The sequence below is a fragment of the Pagrus major genome, chromosome 23 (genome assembly GCF_040436345.1).
Source record: "Pagrus major chromosome 23, Pma_NU_1.0".
In the NCBI taxonomy this organism is placed as follows: Eukaryota; Metazoa; Chordata; class Actinopteri; order Spariformes; family Sparidae; genus Pagrus; species Pagrus major.
Genome location: NC_133237.1, coordinates 24,366,133 through 24,387,224, shown reverse-complemented (window position 1 = coordinate 24,387,224; position 21,092 = coordinate 24,366,133). Strand labels below are relative to the sequence as shown.

General features: G+C 43.2%; 4 protein-coding genes and 1 long non-coding RNA gene across 7 annotated transcripts; 3 read left to right on the top strand and 2 right to left on the bottom strand.

The window, feature by feature from the left end:
- The first annotated feature begins 1,190 nt into the window (after positions 1-1,190).
- On the top strand, positions 1,191-2,345 carry rasd2a (RASD family member 2a). The gene is made up of 2 exons (XM_073495376.1): positions 1,191-1,716; positions 1,831-2,345. Exons 1-2 carry the CDS (start codon positions 1,191-1,193, stop codon positions 2,343-2,345), a joined length of 1,041 nt encoding a protein of 346 aa, XP_073351477.1.
- Positions 2,346-4,303: 1,958 nt separating this feature from the next.
- On the bottom strand, positions 4,304-11,115 carry rsad1 (radical S-adenosyl methionine domain containing 1). The gene is made up of 9 exons (XM_073493749.1): positions 10,619-11,115; positions 10,301-10,434; positions 9,972-10,176; positions 9,050-9,415; positions 8,172-8,235; positions 7,940-8,087; positions 7,622-7,676; positions 7,417-7,520; positions 4,304-6,886 (listed from the first exon to the last, which is right to left on the bottom strand). The coding sequence occupies exons 1-9, from the start codon at positions 10,760-10,762 to the stop codon at positions 6,739-6,741; spliced, it is 1,368 nt and encodes a 455-aa protein (XP_073349850.1). The 5' UTR covers positions 10,763-11,115; the 3' UTR covers positions 4,304-6,738.
- Positions 11,116-11,983: 868 nt separating this feature from the next.
- On the bottom strand, positions 11,984-18,925 carry LOC141018997 (uncharacterized). 2 transcript variants are annotated; one of them, XR_012180761.1, is made up of 5 exons: positions 18,541-18,925; positions 18,098-18,270; positions 17,850-18,008; positions 14,649-17,582; positions 11,984-12,536 (listed from the first exon to the last, which is right to left on the bottom strand). It is a non-coding gene; the product is annotated as an uncharacterized lncRNA (long non-coding RNA). The 2 variants fall into 2 exon arrangements; XR_012180762.1 differs by having other exon boundaries at positions 18,701-18,925.
- On the top strand, positions 13,347-14,476 carry LOC141018995 (GTPase IMAP family member 9). Its single transcript, XM_073493750.1, has one exon. The coding sequence runs from the start codon at positions 13,381-13,383 to the stop codon at positions 14,452-14,454; it is 1,074 nt and encodes a 357-aa protein (XP_073349851.1). The 5' UTR covers positions 13,347-13,380; the 3' UTR covers positions 14,455-14,476.
- btr02 (bloodthirsty-related gene family, member 2) lies at positions 15,577-19,207 on the top strand. Of its 2 annotated transcripts, XM_073493748.1 has the most exons (7): positions 15,577-15,648; positions 17,324-17,596; positions 17,684-17,761; positions 17,841-18,089; positions 18,178-18,325; positions 18,419-18,445; positions 18,663-19,207. In XM_073493748.1, the coding sequence occupies exons 2-7, from the start codon at positions 17,327-17,329 to the stop codon at positions 19,205-19,207; spliced, it is 1,317 nt and encodes a 438-aa protein (XP_073349849.1). In that variant the 5' UTR covers positions 15,577-15,648; positions 17,324-17,326. The 2 variants fall into 2 exon arrangements, with proteins under 2 accessions (XP_073349849.1, XP_073349848.1); XM_073493747.1 differs by having other exon boundaries at positions 17,324-17,761.
- The last annotated feature ends 1,885 nt before the right edge of the window (positions 19,208-21,092 follow it).

Sequence of the window (21,092 nt, the reverse complement as noted above, 5' to 3'; positions counted from 1 at the left end):
GGTCAACAATGAAGGTCTTCCATCAGAACAGCACACGTTTCAGTACAAAGAAAATGTACCTCCATTATCGTTTCCATCAAAACATGGTTTTCTGATGATATTCACTGAACTGCACTCGTTGGATTGAGGTTAAACGCTCTGTGGCAATCAAGTCTCTCCTTTTTTTTATATAACTAACCCATTCTTCAGGTCTCCAGGAAGAAAATGTGTTATGTGGGCTCTCCATTCAGAGGCGCCCTTGGTTTGTGAAAAGGATGATTTGATGGAAAAGAAGCTGCAGTTATTCAACGTGACTTGACTCCTGCATGTACTGACAGATTGCTGATGAAATGTTCAGTTGAAGACAGGATATTTCCCTCCTGTCCTTCAGCTTTCACTCTGTTCTCCTCCCAAACCTTCACTCTCAACTAAGATTTAAACGAATGCAAGAAAATAATTTGTGCCCTGATATTGATGTCTTTAATAAAACCAGTGCAGATGCTGACGACTCATCAGCAGAGAGTGAGCTGTCTCTGCAGCTTCTACTCTGACCAACACATCGTGATCAGCTGCAGAAAGCAATGGGGGTTGCGTTCAGAGTCCTGCTGCTGATGAACAGCTAAAATTCCCAAATGCACAGTTATGTCAGACTTGTGCAGGCGCACAGGAAAACACCGTGTGGTGGTTATGAGACCATAAAAATAGATTGAAATGCACCGAGCAGCACTGAGAGAAGAGGATGAACACGGTTAATTAGTGCCCAGACCTCCAGTGTCCATGACTACAGGGATTTGTGCAATTATGTATCAGTCCATTCATCCATTTATCCATAATGAGACAGAAACACCTGTTTGTGAGGTGCTAAAAATAGACCAGAGCATTTAATCAGGTTTCAACACATCAGGATGTTTTAAATCTTCAGTCTGATTTGGATCATTTTGGTTCCTAAAGCTACAAACTCCTCTCCAGAACTCATTTTTCTGCACAGGGTAGCGACTTCAAACCGGAGATTGTTGTGTGCTTTTTTTGGGTTTTGCTTTATGCTTCTATAAAAGGAGTGTCTTCTCTGGGTGAGTCGGGTTGAGCCGGTGACGCAGGCGCTGTGGGTGTATAAGAGAGCGCGCTCGGCTCTGGTTCGGCGCACACATGGAGAAGCAGCTGGGTCGGTAAGATTTCTGATCGCCTCTCGGTGTCTCTGACAGAACACGGAGATGAACACAACTGAGAAGTTCTACCTTCCCGTTGATGGCATCCTGGACATGTTCAACTCTCTCACCGGGCAGTCACGCATTACGCACCCAGCTCTCCAGAGCTCTCCGGCCACACAGCACCCCAAAGTCTCAAGCATATCCAAGACAGGCATGGGCATCATCAAGACCGTGAGGGAGAGCTGGAGGCAGCACGAGAAGAGAGCGGCTGCGAGTAGATCCTCGAGTTCTGGGAACAGGCAGCGGTCGACTGATCGGCTCCCGAAGCGGTCCGTGGACCTGCTGGAGCTGGGACTGGCCAAGCCCAAGAACTGTCACAGAGTGGTTGTGCTCGGTGCTCCCAAAGTGGGTAAAACCAACATCCTGAGGAGGTTCTTGGGGAACGAATTTGAAGAGAACTACGAGCCCACAGCTGAGGACTTTCACAGGAAGCTGTTCCACATCGGACGAGAAGCTTATCAGGTGGATCTGCTGGACGCAGCGAGTGAGAGGAACTTCCCCGCGAAACGGAGGTTATCCATCCTGACAGGTGAGACAAACTGTACGATTCTGGACATAAATGTGTATAATAATCTCTAGATTGTGAGATTTGTGTCTTTAAACTCGACTTTTATATTAAATGTTCATGTTTTCTTTCCTCCAGGTGACACCTTCCTGCTCGTCTTCAGTCTGGATGACAGAAACTCTTTCGATGAAGTCTGCGCGCTGCTCAACGAGATCAAAGCTGCCAAAGCACAGCTACTCAAATTGAAACATCCCGCGAGAGTACCGGCTGTGATCTGCGGGAACAAAGCGGACCTGGAGGCGCCGGGAGCCGTGAGCCGCGCGGAGGTGACGGAGAGCCTCGGTGAGGACGTCTCCTTCTTCGAAACGTCGGCCAAAGACGGCACCGGGCTGGAAGCTGCGTTCAGGGCCCTCGCCACTCTTGGGGGACTGCCTGTTGAGACCAGCCCGTCCCGGCACCAGCTCGTCTCCATCCTCACCTACCAGTCCATGTGCATCGGCCAGCGGGGCAGGGGAGCGAGGCGGACGCGGGGGCTCGGCGCGCCCTGCGCCGCCACAGACCCTCTGGCGCGTCGGCCGAGCTTCACCAGCGACCTGCAGCTGGTGCTGAGATCCAGCAAGCAACACAAACCCGAGAGGTGTCAGATTCAATGAATCTCCAGCCTTCTCACAAACCAATTGTAGTAGTATGCTGCAATGTCGTATTATGTAAGGAGTTATACTCTCATGTAAGCACCTGGCTGGACCAGTGCGTTCATACTCTGCTTTTTTTGTATGTACCTGTATTATTATTATATCATGCCTCTAATAAAAAATATATTTATAATTCTCACTTCTTCATCTGCTCTTTTCAATGTATTCATAAGAAACAGATTCATGTCAGTTCATTGTGATGCAAAACGTGATGACGTGGGAAGAGATGAGTCAGTCAGAGACCTTAAACGTCTCCTCATGTTGTCAGACACTTGTTGAGATTGTTCACATCTCCGGTCCTCCCACGGCGAGGAGTGAAAGGCTCGAAGGGCCCGAGGTGTGCCAAGAGGCTGCTTCATCAGCAGCAGCGACAGTCTACACTCGTGTGTCATCAGGGCATTGAGAGGAAACAAAAGAGGCAGAGTATTGTTTATTAAAGAGGTGAGAGGAGGTGAGAGGGGGGATATTGAGCTGAATGAAATCAGCACCATGGAGAGAGTCCACGTTAGACACTCAGCTCTCTGCTGCTGCTGAGAAGAAGATCTATTTATATCCTCTGTATATAAACTCTCTCCAGCCCACTCAGGTCTCCAGGAAGGTGTGAGCTGTCCATTCAGGGTGGCCTTGGGTCGATGGAGGACAGTTATTCAGTCTGTTCCAGCTCCTCAGACCAGCTGATTCAAGTTATTTCCCGTCCGTCCTTCAGCTTTCAGAAGCTCAACCTTCACTCTTATAACATCAGATTTTACTGATGCAGATGAATGTAATCAAGTACATGTACTCGAGTACTGTGCTGAAGTACTTGTATTTTAATTGATCAGTGCTATTTTCTGCTGATTTATACTTCTACTCCATTACATTTCTGTGATGACTTTAGTTACTTAGCAGATTACTTGATGCATCACAGACAAAGTGGTTGATTTTTAAATTAATCAGATAGAAAAACACTCATTAGATTTATTAATAGACTCTTTAATACTTTTATTTAAGTATTATTCATATGAATGACTTTCACTTTTACCAAAGTAATATTTTAACACAATATCTTTACTTTTACTCAAGTATGACTTTTGTGTACTTCTACATGACTATTCTTCCCCATAAAGAAGTTGCACACTGTAAAATTGAAAAAGTTGAGAAAACTTAAAATTTCAAGGCAACTTACTGCATTAAATCTTTGTGTTTTGACCCCAACTAATAATTTAATATTCTTCTTTGAAAGTTAGAGTTGAGTTAGATACTAACTCAAAATGATATGTTTTGAAACAGTTTTGCCATCTAATTAAATTGTGTTCTGACAATTTACTTTACGTTAAAGTTGGACTCATGCCGACTAAACATTGTAAGTTTCCCAAACTCAAAACAGTAAGTTAGAGTTGTTCACTCAGTAATTCAAATTAGAGTTATGAATGTTTTAAATTGCAGCTCAAATAATACAGAACCAGTTTACAGTTCAATTAAAACTTATTCAAACATTCAACATTTCCATTTTGAGCTTCAAGTATGCCGGACAGCACCATGACAAGCACACTGTACCCCAAAAAACTACAGCGACTTCAGCAACTAACAAGTATTTTCACGGTCAATCGTCTTCTTGATTAACTGACTAGTTGTTTGGTCTATAAAATGTCAGAAAAAGGCCCGAGATGACGTCCTCGAATGTTTTGTTTTGTCCACAGCCCAAAGATAGAAGCTGGAATCAGTTTCCACTTTTTCTTCTCTTAAAAATGACTCAACATGGGTTTCTCCTGATTATAGGGTGTTGTAGTCAAGAACTCCTAAACCGAGACCGAGTCATGACCAAGACCAGAGCGACTCCTACAACAGCATGACACATAATAAAAACCTACAAAACATAGGCTCACATGAAAGATCCACACACACGTGGAAACACCCACAGAAGACAAAGACAATCCATCATCAGTCACTTCTTTTATTGCTGTTTACATCAGAGCCTGATATTGGCCTATCACAGACATATCCGTGTCGATATCTGTTTATGTTTTCTGATATTTCTGATATTGCGTATCGGTATTGTGTATGTGTACTGTATATGTGTACTTTTAGACCATCCTCCTTACACAATACAGTTTTTGGTACAAGCTTCAGGTTTTTCTACGTGACTCTTGTCTCATAGAAACCGTCGTTTAGTACAGAAGGTATCAAACAATTATGTAATACAGTGATATCCCTGCAGTCCTTTTTGTCCGAGATGAAACAACACTGATCTCAAGTACTTAAACACTGTTGCTTATCAAACTAGTTGAAGTTAATAGTTAACAACCAATCAATTAATCGTTCGTCTCCTGCTTAAATGATGTAAATCAGACCAGATTGCAGTCAAAAGTTCAGTTCAGTGCTTTAAAACCAGACATGTTTCCTTCATGTCCTTCAGCTTCTCTCTCCAAACCCCCCCCCCCCCCTCTCTCAGACACCAGATTTATTAAAGCAAATTGATGCAAGAAAATGACTTATGCCCTTCTGCTGATGTCTTTATAGAGAGGGAAATGAAATCAGATCGCAGGTGCTGACGCTGTCGGTGCAGCGGGCGACTCATCGGAGTGAGCTGTTTCTCCAGCTTTACTATGACGAGCACATCGTGATCGCTGCTGTAAAATAAATGGGGGGTTGTGTATGCTGGTAATGTTCACACATCAATAAAATCCTAAATGTAAAAGCTGTGTAGGCGTGTAGGAGACACTGTGTGGTGCTTATATGAACACACACAGTGAAAGAAACAGACCGAACAAATGAATTACTGTATCATGAGAGAAGAGAACGAAGGCAGTTAATTAGAGCTCACACTTCACACCTCCCGTCTCCATGACGACGGGGAATTGGGCAGCGATCTGAACGGACCATCAGTTCATTCATCTGTTTATCCATAATGAGACAGGAACCACCTGTTCTGTCACTAGTAAATACTCCAGAGCGATGCTTCATTCATATGTGCATTTCTGATTTGACGGCATCAGTCAGTCAGACGTAACAGTCCTCAGTGGACAGGACGTACGTACAAATGTTCATCACAACCTGCCCTGTGAGATCTATTATTCTGGTCTGTAGAGTGTGAAGAAGAAATAATTAGTAGTTAAGACGTGTAAAACTAAGCGCTACCAGAGTATTTTCTCTGTAATTAGCACCACATTAGAAGAAATAATTAGTAGTTAAGACGTGTAAAACAAAGCGCTACTAGAGTATTTTCTCTATGAATGTGAGATAATGAAAAGGTCACGCAGCTACTGCAGAGGGTCACATTTAATTAAGTCTGAGATTTTAATAACTGCTGTCTGCGAGGCTTGTCTTGCTGAAATGGCGTCTGTTTGAAACATGGTGTTACATTCACCTATTTACAAGAGCAGAAAAATCCCCATGTTTTCTTAATACACACACACACTGAGAAGGCATTCACAACAATTCAGATTATTTCCTGCAAACTGGGAGAGAATAATTACGTTTAACCAGAAAAAGCAGTTAAATCGCTCTGTTCAAAGTCACCAGACTCCACTGACAAAAACAGTCATTTTACCTCGCTGAACACAGGAGTCACTGATCTGTTGTGCCTCAATCGGTTAGTTTGTTTTATTTCAATAAGTTGGGATCCAAACTAGGGATGCACGATATATTATCGGCCCAGCAATGGAAAATATACATTATCGGTTATCGGCAGATAATGTAAATTATAGCTGCTTTTGTTGACTGAACTGTGCAGCATCTACACGAGTAGTGTAGAAGTGGTGGTATGCACCTTTAAGGTTGTTTTGTGAGCAGCCAATAAACACAGAGAAGAAGAACAACAAAACACAAAAGTCTTCAAGTTTAACCATTAAATCTTATGACAGCTATGAAATATCAAGTAACCCATCTTTGCTCACGACATCGTAGCCTTTCTTGCACTCAGGTGTGCACAACAAAAGCATTAAAATGTTGGTTTCTATTATCGCTATCGGCCACGACAGTCAGTTAATAATCGGTTATCGTATCAGCTGAAAAAATCCACATCGTGCATCTCCAATCCAAATTAACCTGGTCGCTGAAGGTTTAAAGTTTTCAGTCACTTAGAAACTACATTATGTAGAAATAGGAAGCAGGAGGAAAAACTGCAGTGACTCTTTAATGAGAAATGATTCAGCAATAATTACATGACGGCACCTGGCGGCTTTTAAAAATATATTAACATCTAATGTCTCATCCAGACCAGACTGATGACACTTCTCACAGTGTAATACAGAGTCTGTTTCATGTCCCTATAACTGGGACAAGATAAGAGACTGTTTATGGTCACTTTGTGTTTAACGTCCTGTTCGTCACATACAAACTTCCTCTGACGTTATCATCTCCGTTCACCTTCCTGTCATCGTGGGTTGGAGCTCTTCTTCATGTGTCCATCAGTCTGTTCGTCCCTCTGGAGCCTCTGACCGATTTCTCTCTCCAGCTCCACCAGTAGAGCCGGCAGCATGCTGTCCAGTACGGCCAGTCCATCCCAGGAGCAGCGCAGACCTCTGATAAGAAGAGGAAGAAAAAAACAACAGACCACAGATTAAGAAACTTAATCTGCTATTATTTTGATAATAGATTAATTGATATTTGAAACAAAAACAACAAACGTTTCCTGGTTCCTGCTTCTCTAATGTGAGGATCTGATGCTTTTCTTTGTCCTTTATTAACGTTAATTGAATGTTCAGGTGAAACAAGCTACTGAATACATCACTTTGGTCTCTGTGAAGTTATAACAGGCATTTTCCCCCCATTTTCTGTTGATTCCAGCTCATAAAAATAGCAAACGACTGACGTAACATGTGAATAACTGAGAATTTTAATGCATCACTGTTATATTGTTCTCTATGCACAGAGTGGATGTATTTATGATTGTTCCCACCTTATTTTGGTGCTCCACATCAACTTTCTGCAGTCAGTTGTTCATGAATCTTTGCCTTTTGTTTCCTGACACTTGTAAATAATCTCTTTCTCAGCAGTGAAAATGTCAAACTTCTGCATTCAGACACTGTCAAACGATCGTCACATGAGTCACCTGTCATCCAGAACGAGACGTCCGCTCTGTAGAAACTCTCTGACCTCGGTCGACGTACCGAACACTTCGTGGAGGCCCAGTTGAGGGCTGAACATCTGCCAATGCTGCAGAATACACACCCACAAACAAACATTATCTCATTTCTATTGAGCATCACCTGAAGATTACACAAGTGTGCTGAGCAGAATGGGTATAAAGCGCTCACCTTGTGATTAATGCCCTTGGTCATTCTCATCCCCATCACCAACACCTCCTCCAATCTGCCGACAAACATCTTTTATAACACAATTCTCAGAGTTTGATGCTGACAAGGACGTGATGGAGCGAGTTAATGGACGAGGCTGATAATAGATTCACAAGGACAGAATGTCTGAAAGAACGAGCACATGTGCAGCGACCTCTAACACTGTGTTTCTCACTGATACATCTCACATGGGCTCAGAAAATGTGGTAAAGGCAGCTGCCCCCTTGTGTCATCTCTATATTTACACTCATTATCAACCCTGTGAGTGCAGCCTCTCACAGTTCAAGATGGCCGAGCCGAATCCGCCTCCGTGTCCCATGTCCCCTCTGCTGGACTTCACGGATCCACACGTCAGGCTCCAGGGTCTGGGTCCTGGCCTCCCGAGCGACACCTCCCTCCCCCAGAGGGACAAACCGACCATGTGCTCCTGCCACACATAGAAATGTTCAGCTTCTCTCTGCAATATGTTATAATTCATCAATCACCGCTCGCAATCTAGATAATAGGTCACCTGGGCCGACGCCGATGTACTGTCGTCCCCTCCAGTAGCTCATATTGTGATGACTCACCGCGTTCTGCAAAACAAAGTGGAGCATTATTGTGTCGTCGTGACTATTTTCTAACTGAAGTGTCATGAAGGCCATACGGGGCTAAACAGAGCAGACATCTGCCTCGTTGAGGGACTGTTTGTGAAGACATTTCATCGAAAACAAACAACAGGAAAGCTGAGTAACGGTCAGATGTCGCAGAATCACAAACAGCTGAAACAATCTTTTGCAATCTCTCTCGAAACGGTCGCTCTATAATTTGCTCGTTCTGAAAACAAAACCAGCGTCGGAAATGATTCCCTTACTGCCTAAAAAATGCTGGATCAGGTATCTGTGAGTACACGAGTCGATGCACTAATCCAATACCACATCGTTTATTTATTAGAAACGAGGCCCAGCAGCTTTCTGTACACCCAACAACAGTAACTGAGAGATTTACTGTTGCACAAGTAGCAAATATCTTTAAATAGCGAGAGATTTGTGAACTTCAGGAGCATCTACAAGGGAACATCCACAGAGATTAGCAGCAAAATACTTACCAGGTCATAAGAGAAACCTATGAAGTATGTTTGATTGTTAAAAGTTTTAAATATACAAAAAAAAGACAGAGATTTGTATAAAAAGTAAAAAGTAAAAAATAGGAAAATGTATCTCTGATGCAAAATTCCCAGCAAATAATCTGCTTAAAATTCATCTGAATCAGATGTTTTATCAGCTGTTCTGCACTGTTGTTGTTTTTTGATGATTATAATATGAAATATCCTTAAAATATGTCATTTGATCAGGTGTCGTCAGTTAACTCAATGATAGAAAAGTGGCTCCTGGAAGAAAAAAGACTCACATGTCTTGCAAAGTTAGACACCTCGTACTGCAGGAAGTGGTGCTGGTGGAGCGTCCTCCTGACACACTGGTACATCTCTGCTGTCACGTCTTCAGCAGGCACGGTCACTTCTCCTCCCTGAACCTGTTTGAACAGCTGCGTGCCTCGCTCCAGCGTCAGCTGGTACAGAGATACGTGGTCGTCGCACACCTTCAACAGCTCGGACAGCTCGTTCTCCCAGGATTCAACGCTCTGTTTGGGACGTCCGAACATCACGTCCACCGACACCCTCCCGGGGCACAGCCTCCTGGCCTCTTCGATGGTCTGCAGCGCCTGATGGGAGCTGTGGTCTCTGCCCAGGAGCTTTAAGTCCTCGTCCTGCAAAGACTAAAGGATGAAAAAAAAAAATTACATGTCAAAATCTGCCATAAAATATGATATATTTATATTAATTTAAACTTTCACTAGGTTTCATTTTTCAACCATCATCAGTCCTGATAATAAATACCAAATATTCATTCATTTTCAGGATTTTAACCCTTTAAATACCAGCTTGTTTACAGGATGCAACTGTTTTTAATTTAATTTATGGTATTTTTATGGCAGTTTTGGGCACTAAATGTGGTCTTTTATCAGTTACATGAGGGTTAAGTTTTATTATGAGGCAAAGCCCCCAATAGGACACAAGGGAAATAGCATGTATTTGGCCTATGAGCCAAAAATACAAGTAGAAAATGACAAAAACTCATCCAGGACCACAGAATGAAAGTCTGATAACATGGGATGAATGATTTCACGCTGTAATGACAGTGGGGTGAAAAAAAAATAGTGTAATGGGTTTTTAATGGTTCATAATATGTGCAACAGTTGGAGCTGTCTGTCTGTAATATGCATTAATACAGCGAAATTATCCAAAAAAGTATTTTATAGATTTTACATTCACCTGGACCCCGATGGAGAAACGGTTCACCCCGGCACGGCAGTACTCCTCTAACCTGGACTTTCCCACAGGAGTAGGGTTGACCTCCAGCGTGACCTCGGCCTCATCTGAGAGACTCACCCGCCTGGCAACAGTCTCCAGGACGGCAGCGATGGTCGAAGGGTGAGCCAGGCTCGGAGTCCCTCCACCGAAAAACACTGATGTAACACTGTAATAATAATAAAAAGAAAGTTTTAAGTGATGATGTAAAGACACAGACTTGGATAACACTGTGTGGAGAAGTCAGAAGTAAAGGTGGGGGAGAGGATGGAGGTTTGAACAGATCAGCCTACCAGGACACCTGACTGAGCTGCAGCAGGGTGTCCGTCTCCCTCTGAAGGCACTCAGTCATGATGAGGTCATTGTTCTCTCTGGATATGTACTTGTTGAAGTTGCAGTAGGAGCATCTTCTGAGGCAGTAGGGCCACTAGAGGAGGAGGAGGAGGAGGAAGAGGGGGAGGAGGAGGAGGAGGAAGAGGAGGAAGGTCACTTTGACAGAATTTGTGCAAACTCTCCAGACATGACACAGCTCTCGCATCTGCAATTGTGTGCACGCGTCCATCTCTGCATGGACACATCCCAATCAGTACAATTGACCAAAGCCTGCTCACGTGCACGTAGAGAGACGCGTGCTCGGTGAGCTGAGCAGAGTCAGACGATCCATCTTCGATCAGTCCTGCGCCGGAAACGTGAGAGAAGCGGCGCGGGCCGGGAGACAGGGCCCGTCTGAGCGCGTGCAGCGCGTGCGCGATCATCTCTCGATGCTGTGACAGATTTTAACTGTGAGTCTGACTCCTGGATCGACCTTCACTGGCACACATGGTCCCATCAGAGCAGCCACGCGCGTCCGACTGCATTATAAACATTAAAAAAATACTGTGTCATGGTTTCTATGGCAACATACCTACACAGTAATGTAAAGCGTGAGTGTATGAAGGCGATATAATAAAGTAAAAAGTCAATAATAAGGCCTTTTTCTGTCTGTTTACGTCGCTGTAGGTCGCTTCCTGGTTGCTGTGACGTCACGCGAAACAGGAAATCCATAAATGTGACGTCGGTTGCGTGTGTTGTCAGGTTTGACCGCAGAGGGGCGCTGTTTCACCAGTGTGTAAAGGTCTTTTCTTCACCATCAGTTCATTTTGTATGATTTTATATTTTATAAGATATCTTTAGAGATAATAATAATAATAATAATAATAATAATAATAATGGATATATGATATGACATAATCCTTTATAACTTCTGATGTAAACATCACAGAGTCGTGGTTAATGGCTTAAATTCACGAAGACACTTGTATCATTAAATGCATAAACAAATTGCTGACTTTATTAAGTCCCATGATTTAAATAAACAAGTGTTGAAAAAGTACCCAAAAGTCATAGTTGAATAAAAGTAAAGATACTGTGTTAAAGTTAAAGTCTCTTGTATCTAATATTAAGTGTACTTAAGTATCAAAAGTAACTTTAGTGGGATTTTTGAGTAAACAAATGCTTTATTATTTTAAAAAAATATTCTGTCCTGACAGAAATGAAACTTGATTTAAACTTGATTAAACAAACAACACTTACACAGTAGAATTAAATACCATAGATAACCAAATGTACATGGTATGATAAGACCGTGATAAGAGTTCTGCCTTTTTTTGCGTCTGCTGCTGTGTTGAACTCCTAATGTTTATCAGACCAACTGTATTATAAATCCAAGTGGACAGTATTTGTTTTGTTTGGTGCTTAATGAGAAGACTACAGGCTGATAAATTATCGGCAGGTCCTTGTAAACACCGTCATTTGTTGTTGCAGTGACAGAACATGAAGACATCAGTCTGTATTTGGATGATAATTTTGTGCTCCACCCACACAGGATCAAACTAATTTAATGAGCTATTGATTTCCCTCATCACGGGGAAATAAACAGTCTGGTGAGCTGGCTGTGACATAACCTTGTCGGGTCGTCACCTTTAAAACAGAGGAACTGAAACACATCACTGTTTGTTTATTAAAGCATTTACTCTTCAGGGTCACTGTTCATTAAACCTCTTTCTCGTTTTGATGTAAGAACCATTTCGGCTCTGTTAGCGGACAAACAACCCTCCAGTTAATGTTGTCATATTCATATAATAACCTCTGACCAGCACTGAATAAGACTGGAGAGGTTGTTGTGATGGTGACTGTTGTGTAACATGATGTGTTTCTATGTGTGAATACAGAAATGAACATACAAAACACAGTCGTTTATGAAGTAATTAAGGTATTTCACTGTAAATGTCAATAAATGTGACTGTGCTCGCTGCCAGCTTCCAGCCCTGAGGACATTTTCCACTTAATATTAAACCTGCTAACCAATTATCTAATCAGCAGTCAGAGCGAGCGAGCGGGCGGGTGAGACAGAGAGAGAGAGAAGAGGGGATGGCCATGTGTTGTCGTTGAATACACACAGCAGTAATGGTGATGAGTTCAGTTGAGGGTGAAGCCGGAGAACTTTGTGATCATCCGAAACAAAACAGGGAATCTGAGCTGTAGATCTGCCTGATGGAGAAGAGGAAGAAAGGTAAGAGCACTGATTTCACACTGTATCTACAGTATATAAAGACATGACACAGAAACAACTGCTTTAAATGTACTTTTACTCTGGATCAATTGTTTTGTCAGTGCACCACCACAGGGTCACAGATAATAACTGATTTGTTAACCCTGCTGACCTTGTTAATTCTCTTTATCACCATCATGATCTTAATATTTGTGTTTTTGAGTAAAATGTCCATGTAATATAATCTATTCAGTCATCACTGAACTTCTCACCGACGCCAAAATGTTCATTTGTCAGAAACTATGGTTTATGATCAAAAAGCTGCAAAACTAGTGGCCGTCCCATCAGCCTCAGCTGAACTTTGAGTTGTGTGCTTTTAAGGTTAGCATGCTAAACTATGACTGTTATCATTTTCATTGTGAGCACATTAGCATGCAAACATTAGCATTTAGCAAAGTCACAGTGCTGTTGTGCTTGTAGTCTTGGTAAAGCTACAAGAGAAAGTGCTAATTAAAATAAAAGCAAATAACTTTTTTCTTATACAAAAAGTGCTTTGTCAGAAAAAAAAGAAATTATCTGAAATATTTATAGATATTTTGAGTAAAAACTGACGACCAATGCTGCATCAACACAAAGGGTTCTGTCCCTTCCACAAACGTGTTCACGTGACTTACTGTTACTCCCACCTGAGGCAAACATGCGCAGAAAAAATACATTTATTTCAACCAGAGAGAACGGATCAGATTAAGTGTTTACTTGTATTGTCCTGTTTAAATTGATTAACAAAGGTTTACACCGGCCCTCTCAACACAATTAAAATTCCTTCTGTCTCTTCAGATTTACATGGTGTTGCTTTCTTTCTCAAATTCAACTGCACCTCCTTGTTTCACAGGATCTCCCACAGAATTAAGGCTCATGGTGGTCGGCAGCAATGGACCTACACAGTTCCTCCTAACAAATGCCATACTGGGGAGGGAGGTGTTCTCTAAAGACATCAGCAGCATCTCTGACAGCAGGAAGAACACCGGAGAGCTGGCTGGCAGACGAGTGGCTGTGATCAACGGCCCGAACATCTACGACAAGGATATTTCTCGGCCCAAGAGGAAGATGGAGCTGAGGAGGCAGAAGTGCTTATGTATTCCTGGTCCCCACGCCTTCCTTATTGCCTTCGACATGGAGACCATCTCCCCGAATGAAATGAGAGCCCCGAAACTGATGAGGGAACGCTTTGGAAGACACTGTCTGAGGCACTGCATCATCCTCCTGGCCTATGAAGGAAACGTGGAGGCAGCGACGCTGGAAAACAGGGTGCAGAAGACCGACTGGCACCTGAGAGAACTGATCGAGAAGTACGGCGGGCGCTTTCACGTTTTCAGCAAGAACTGGAGAGATCGCAGCCGGGACCGAGAGCTGCTGCAGAAGATAGAGAGGATGACAGCCTCCTTAGGAGGGGGCTTCTTCTCCAGCAGAACTTTCCAGAAGGCCGAGGACTGCGTGAAGAAGGAGGAGAAGAGGCTGAGGAAGCAGAGGGCAGCAGAGATAAAGAAGGCCTGGACTGAGATGGAGAAGCAGTACATAGCGGAGGAGTTGTATCAGCAGCAGGACGCCTACACCACCAGCGTCGGAGCAGAGATCAGAGCCAAGGCGGAGATGGACAATGGATGGGTCAGGACTTCCCTGGCCAGAGGACTGGGGACGGGGTTTGTTGTGGGAGCTGTCGTGGGTGCGCTGTTTGGGGCTATAGAGGGTCCAGGTGGGATGGTTCTGTATGGGATCATAGGCGGAGCTGTAGGTGGATCAGCAGGAGGAACAGCCCAGGTAGCGATAAAGCACATGGAGGACAGAACGGCTCCTCCTGCCAGACTCAACTTTAACTCGATCTTCATCAATCGCTTCTTTGCAGGTCCGCGTCAGTGACAGCGACGTACTGACCTTTGACCTGTTTTTCAGCAATACAACAAGCTGACTACTAAAATAAATGTTGGCGATGTACATTTCTGCAAACCACAGATATGTTGAAATTTTTCTTTAGGTTCAGGTCATTTGTGATAGTTTGGTTAGGTGTAGGCACAAAAATCACTCGGTTAGGGTTAGAAAACGATCATGTTTACCTGGTTCCGTCGCCACAGCTGGAAATTATCCTGACGTCCCGTCAAAAGTATCTAGTTCTGTTACCACATACATGGCTGGAAATTGTGCTAATGTCTCTTCAAAAATATTTGGTTTGTTACCACAAACTCGGCTGGAAATTGTCCCAATGTCTCCTCAAAAATATCTAATTTGGAACCACAAACTTGTCTGGAAAGTGTCCAGACATCTCGTCAAAAAAAAAAATTGGTTTTCTTGCCATTAACACAGCTGCAAATTGTCCCAACATCTCATGTTCTTGTTACCACAAACACGGCTGGAAAGTGTCCCAATGTTTCGTCCAAAATATTTGGTTTTCTTTCCACAAACATGGCTTGAAATTGTCTCATCGTCTTGTCAAAAATATTTAGTTTGTGTTGCCTGATGTTCCTCTGGATGTCACTATCTGTTGTCTTGTCAGCTGCTGATCAACCAGGAGGCTGTGAAAAGACAATGATTGGTCAGATACTTTACATTTATATGACTTAATTGCAACCGGGAGCACAGCAGTACGACATTAAATCCTCTTTAACAGCATTTGAGCTTCCCACCCCGGGCGTGACGTAAGAAGATAATGGCTGTCCTGTACACAGACCGAGATTCTCTGTTCATATTTTATACATTCAATGTGCTGAAACACAAACTTGACTTGTTCTCTACTTTGATACTGTTGTGTCACAGGATGTTCGTAAATCTCATGGCTGGTTTGAACTGTAAATCTTTTGAATAAACACACTTGTCCTACACTTCCTGGTGTCTTGCTGTAGGTTTAGTTAAAGTGTAGCTCAGATAACATTCAGGGTGGAGTCTGGACTGAGAGTGCCTTTGTGTGAAGCACTGCCTCTTTCCTAGATAACACACACTCACCTAAGTGCACCTGTTGAGTGTACACCGACTGCAGTATCTATGTATTAACACCTGAAACTGTGAACAGAAGCTGTGCCGACCGACTGCACTGGTTTTCTGGACAGGATCCTCCAACAGGTAAGACCACGCTGGGCTCAGTTACCTTCTGTTTCACTGCTCAAAAACGCTGCTTATAGACAGAAATCAGACCTGTGAATCATTTATGATCATGTTATACAACCTGAGTGTGTTTCCTACGTGACTGTCAGAAAGATAAATATCAGGAATCACATGAAAACTGACATCAGGGCTTCAGTAGCTGCTGTTATGTGTTGGTTTGTATTGTGCTTCAGCTGCTGGGTGATGTAACTAATTGTTTGGCTGCTACCTGTTTGACTGCATACTTCACATCACATCGTCTACATGGCTGCTTCCGTTCTCAGCATTATCTGTCCTCGATCACAAAGAAACTCTTTTTAACGCAAATGTCTGTGACAATGACAGTGAAGAGTGTGAAATAACCCGAGGGGCTGGGCTTCACTGTTTGAAATGAATGCTACTACAGTGGATTAAAGAAATATGTACATATCCGCTCCTTTGTGTATCATTACACAATACGAGAGGAATGCTTTTACTGCTGAAGGACATGACGTTCCTGAGATTCTGAACGCCGCACGGCTGACCTTCAAATATTTGTGTGGTCCCACCTCAGTGTAAAGCTTTAACTGGTCCGGGGCAAGTTTAAGTTTTACATATTTAATTTGATTTTGTGAAACAATAAGAAAAAACAACTCAACAACTGAGAACTTGTAACTCGATAAGACACGTGCTGTACTTGTATTTGAACTTTCCTGAAAAAATTTACATTTTATCGTACGCTTCTTCATTTCAGAGGCAAATATAGATTAAAAAAACTGTCTCAATTATAAAATACTACGTGTTGTTAAAGATAAAACACGTGGTTTACAACCATTTGGCTTTAATTCCAAGATTTAAACGACTGATGACCCTTGTGAATTTACCAGCAGTAGGAGTTGTTGGCAGTTTCCTCTAAAATCACTACATTAATCATCGTGCTCTGATGTCATGATGTTATAGGTGGTGCTTATAGTGATAAACTAATAAACTAATTAATCATCTCCTCCAATAAGTCTGTCAAAGGTTGTGACGACTGGAATAAACTACTAAACTATACTTAGAGAAGATAAAACAAGCTCCATCCTGACCAGCTCCAACAAGAAAAATGCTATTTACTTAAATACAACAATAATAATAATAATAATAATAATAATAATAATAATAATAAATACATCAGTCATCAGTTCAACTAGATATCTCAGTGCTTTTTTTCTTTATCTGTAATTTAGTCAAAATACTTTTCACTTTTCAGTTTGATTTGTGTATATTGTGAATAGTTTACAGGTTTTATCATTTTTGATCATTTAGATGATCACGTAGGTGTTTTTAACTAGCCAGGTTAGCCTGTCAGTTAGCCTAGCCGGCTGCTAGAATGAATAAAGACCTTTGTAATTGAAGATATAGCTGGACACATACAATTTAAATCCGTTATAGAGGGATGAGGTCGGAGCTTTACTGAAATTAAAGCTCCGACCGAATTTCCTAAAAAAACAGGAATCCACTTTAGAAACTCGTTGCATAAAATACAAAGATGTCCTCCTTCTTTTGTTTGTCAAATGATTTCTAATGGGCACATCTCAAATCAAGTTTTGTTTCTGTCTGTCACCAAGTAAAAGCTTCGTCACAGAGGTCTTTGAATGAAATAAAAACACTTTATTGACATTGTCGTTTTCAGAGTATGGCCTCTACGATCAGCCTCCTCCCCGAGAAGCACTTCTTGTGCTCTCTGTGTAGAGACATCTTCACCAGCCCGGTGACCATACCGTGTGGACACAGCTTCTGCTTGTCCTGCCTCTGCCGCTACTGGGGACGACACCAGTCCAAATACTGCCCCCACTGTAAGAGAGTGTTTACTGACAGGCCTGACCTCAGTGTCAACCGCATCCTGGCAGACGTTTCAGACAACTACAGGAAGACTCGACCGCAGAAACCACCTGATGAAGAAATGGTACTTTATCATCTCTTATCTCATCACAGGTGTTCTGATCTGACAATACATTTTTCATTTTTTTGTACGCTTGTGTCACTGTTGCAGGTTATAGATGTTGAACAAATGATTCAGGAAAGGCTGCAGAAGAAAGAAAGGTTGAAATATTCCCTTGAGCTCCAAAAGGTGAGTTAAAACCTTTACATATCATTAAGATCTTTGCGTCTTTATGGTCGAACGATGACACATGACGATGTCCAAACAGAGCTCCTACCTCAGGGAGGTGCGAGAGAGCCAGAAGGTTTTCTCCACCCTCGTAAACGCCATGGAGAAGAGTCACAAAGCGGTCGTTGCAGCAATAGAGGAGAGACAGAGAGAGGAGGAGAGGAGAGTGGAGACACTGATGGAGGAGCTGGAACAGGAGATCCAGGCGCTGAGGAAGGAGACGACAGAGTCTGATCCTCAGATTCATGTGAACAGTGATCAGAGTGATGATGTGAAGCAAGTCACCGTGGTAAGCACCTTTATTTCTACTGCAGGTAATATAACGATGATGGCGCCGACACTGGCTACCATCAGTAAAATGTCTTTATGTCACGCAGAGCATTGTCTCCACGATGTGTCCCTCTGAGATGAAGGACTGGTCCAAGATCACCATAGAAACAGACCCCTGTGTCGGGGTCGTCAGACGGGCGCTGTCAGACATGATGGAAAAGATAAAGGTAGAAGTCAACAGGCTCTCCAAATCTGGTGAGTAAAGCAACTTTTTAAAATGTTTTAAATCAGCATTCGACAAGAAATTCAGGGACAGTCACGTTTCTTCTCCCTGTGACTCTTTGACAGAACTAAAGAGGATCGAGAAATACACAGGTAAGGTTTGTTTTATCATCATTTTCTTTTTGTTTTGCTTTTTCAATTTTGGTCTGGTGAAGGTTAATAAAAATATCCAGTGGTTTCACACTTACAAAGGTTGAAACACTGTCTCTAACAGTGGTCTCTCGCCCAAAAAGTATCCAGTGATCTAATGATCTAATGATCTCCCCGCTGTTCGACCCACTCTTGACCCTTTCTCCTCCTTCTCTCTTAGTGGACGTCAACCTGAGCGCTAAGACAGCCCACCCCTACCTCTCCGTCTCAGATGACAGAAAACAGGTGAGACACACGGACAAGCTCCAGGAGGTCCCAGATCACCCGAAGCGGTTCGACCGCGTGGCGAACGTACTGGGCAAGGAGAGCTTCAGCAGCGGGAGGTGCTACTGGGAGGTGGAGGTCGGGGAGAAGATCGAGTGGAGCCTGGGTGTTGTCAGACAGTCCATAAACAGGAAGGGCAGGTTTACTGTCTGCCCTGCAAACGGCTTCTGGACTTTGAGCCTGAAGGCTGGAGGACAGTTCATTGCCAACACCTCTCCTGTCACCCAGTTGGCTCTGGAGCAGAGGCCCAGGAGGGTGGGCGTGTTCGTGGACTACACTGAGGGCCGTGCGTCCTTCTACTGCGCAGAATCCGGAGTCCACATTTACACCTTCACAGACACATTCACTGACAGGCTCAATCCATTCGTCAGTCCTGGTCGTCTGCATGGAGGCAAAAACGCTGCTCCCCTGCTCATCTCTTCTAGTTTCTGCAGCATCTGAACATCATTTATCATCATTTACTACACAATTTCTACATCTCCACTATAAACATCTTTTCGTTAGTGTCAAATATATTTATTTAGTTACGAATCCTTATGAAAAACTACAATGAAACACATTTTCCCCTGTCAGAACAGTGAACAAGAGGTGGCCTAAGGACTGACTCCCTACACTCGAACAACTTCAATGAAACCCGTAAACAGATTGAAAGGGAAAGAGGAGGGCAGAAGAAAAGAGAAGGCTCTCATAAATGAACAAGTGAGCTGGAGAAGAAGAAAAAAGAAAAATAGGTTGCTGAGTTGGATGGACGCAAAGGGCTGCAGGGTTGGGACAGAGGTTGACAAGGAGCAGGGAGGGAGGGCACAGCGAAAACAGCAGGGCATTGTGCTCGTACACCAGGCACTGGGAGACACACTCGAACACATTCACTCATTCACACACTGACACGGCCGTGCACACAAGCGCATGCTTCTGCCCACTGCCGCACAGACTCGCGCTGGCATCTCGGAGGGCAGCCCCATCTCCAGTCCAGTCCTGGGTGTCGAGCCTGATCGACGCTCTCTGCTTCAGTTGACCTGACCCGCGAAGATAGAGCCTCCAGCTGCTCTCCAGCCGTCCTGCGGACCGAACCGAATTCTCAGGCCCAACGTTGTCGACTCCAGGCGGCATCCCAGCTGAGCTACGCGAGCAGAGGAGCGACCTGTGGACCGAGGGGAGCAGTGAGAGTATCTGTCTGAGGTAAATATCCTCAATAATATCATCAGTGAAAAGTTATTTGAAAAACTGACACATTTGTGTGAAATGTGATAAAAGTTGTCTCAGCGTCAGAAGCAGGTGCATTAAATTGCTCTTGTCTCATTAAGCAGCAGGCAGAACCATGATTTGTACCAAAATGATGAGACACAGATTCTTAAATTGGAGTCCGGAGGCCTTCAGGGACTTTCACAGAGGACTATTTATTTCTATAAATCCATGCACAATATTCTGTAACGCCGGGGAAATATAGGCCTGTCAGAATGATTACTTTGGTTCCCTTTTCACAGATTAAAGATTAAACAGTACACACAGTCAGTATAAAAATTGTACAACTGTACAACAATGAAAGCACGTAAAATAAAAGTAGTGAGTGGCTGCAGGGTGTATATGATGCATAGTTAGCTGCCCACTTACAAAACAGACTCATCTCATCAAATATAATAATAATCCTCTCAGATGGATCGACTGGCTACATGTTTGACTAAAAGGTAAACCCTCTGGAGGAACCCCTGGATCAGTTGTTCAGGGAGGGTCCGTGATTCACAGAATTATTAATATGTGGATACTGAGAGCTGTGATAATAGATGACATAGGTCCTCCTGGCCCACTCTACAAGCCTTCATGAAAGATGCTTGTGTTCAGAATCTCCTCATGTTTTTCTGAGATAATCCACTCACCCGGCAAGGCGTAGCTCGACACCCACAGCTGTGTCAAAGACGGCTATTCTCTGCGCTTCTCACTGGAATCCACTAAACATGGGCCTCCCGGTCCGATTCCAAATATTTATGATAAATATTCTCCATTAGTCTTTTCATCAGGACTTATGCTCAACGCTGTACGTAGTAAGAAAATGTTTCTGTATCTGTGATTGTCGCTGCTCTACCCGTACGATGAATAACATTCAAATTGGTCTTGTTCTGTATTTCAGGATCACCTGTTCTTGTCTGATCCGAGCTGAACTCGACGACATCATCACCCACAGACTGAAGATCCAGTAGAGTGGAGAACAATACTTCCAGTACTGTAGACTGTCACATTTCTTTGTGGGACTATAAGTGGGCCCTCTGCAACAAACAGAGACTGAAATAAAAACCAAGACAACTCCATCTGAGTCAAACAACACCTTTCA

What these genes read in the sequence shown, in the direction of transcription:
- LOC141018995 (XM_073493750.1), top strand. Translation starts at nt 13,381, where the DNA reads ATGGTGTTGCTTTCTTTCTCAAATTCAACTGCACCTCCTTGTTTCACA.
- rsad1 (XM_073493749.1), bottom strand. Translation starts at nt 10,762, where the DNA reads ATGATCGCGCACGCGCTGCACGCGCTCAGACGGGCCCTGTCTCCCGGC. An exon ending in ACGCGTCTCTCTACGTGCAC is followed by an intron (nt 10,435 to 10,618) that starts GTGAGCAGGCTT and finishes CTCCTCCTCTAG; the next exon opens with TGGCCCTACTGCCTCAGAAG. An exon ending in CGGCTCGGCCATCTTGAACT is followed by an intron (nt 7,677 to 7,939) that starts GTGAGAGGCTGC and finishes GTTTGTCGGCAG; the next exon opens with ATTGGAGGAGGTGTTGGTGA.
- btr02 (XM_073493747.1), top strand. Translation starts at nt 17,327, where the DNA reads ATGGCCTCTACGATCAGCCTCCTCCCCGAGAAGCACTTCTTGTGCTCT. An exon ending in ATTCCCTTGAGCTCCAAAAG is followed by an intron (nt 17,762 to 17,840) that starts GTGAGTTAAAAC and finishes ATGTCCAAACAG; the next exon opens with AGCTCCTACCTCAGGGAGGT. An exon ending in CAACAGGCTCTCCAAATCTG is followed by an intron (nt 18,326 to 18,418) that starts GTGAGTAAAGCA and finishes ACTCTTTGACAG; the next exon opens with AACTAAAGAGGATCGAGAAA.
- rasd2a (XM_073495376.1), top strand. Translation starts at nt 1,191, where the DNA reads ATGAACACAACTGAGAAGTTCTACCTTCCCGTTGATGGCATCCTGGAC. An exon ending in GAGGTTATCCATCCTGACAG is followed by an intron (nt 1,717 to 1,830) that starts GTGAGACAAACT and finishes TCTTTCCTCCAG; the next exon opens with GTGACACCTTCCTGCTCGTC.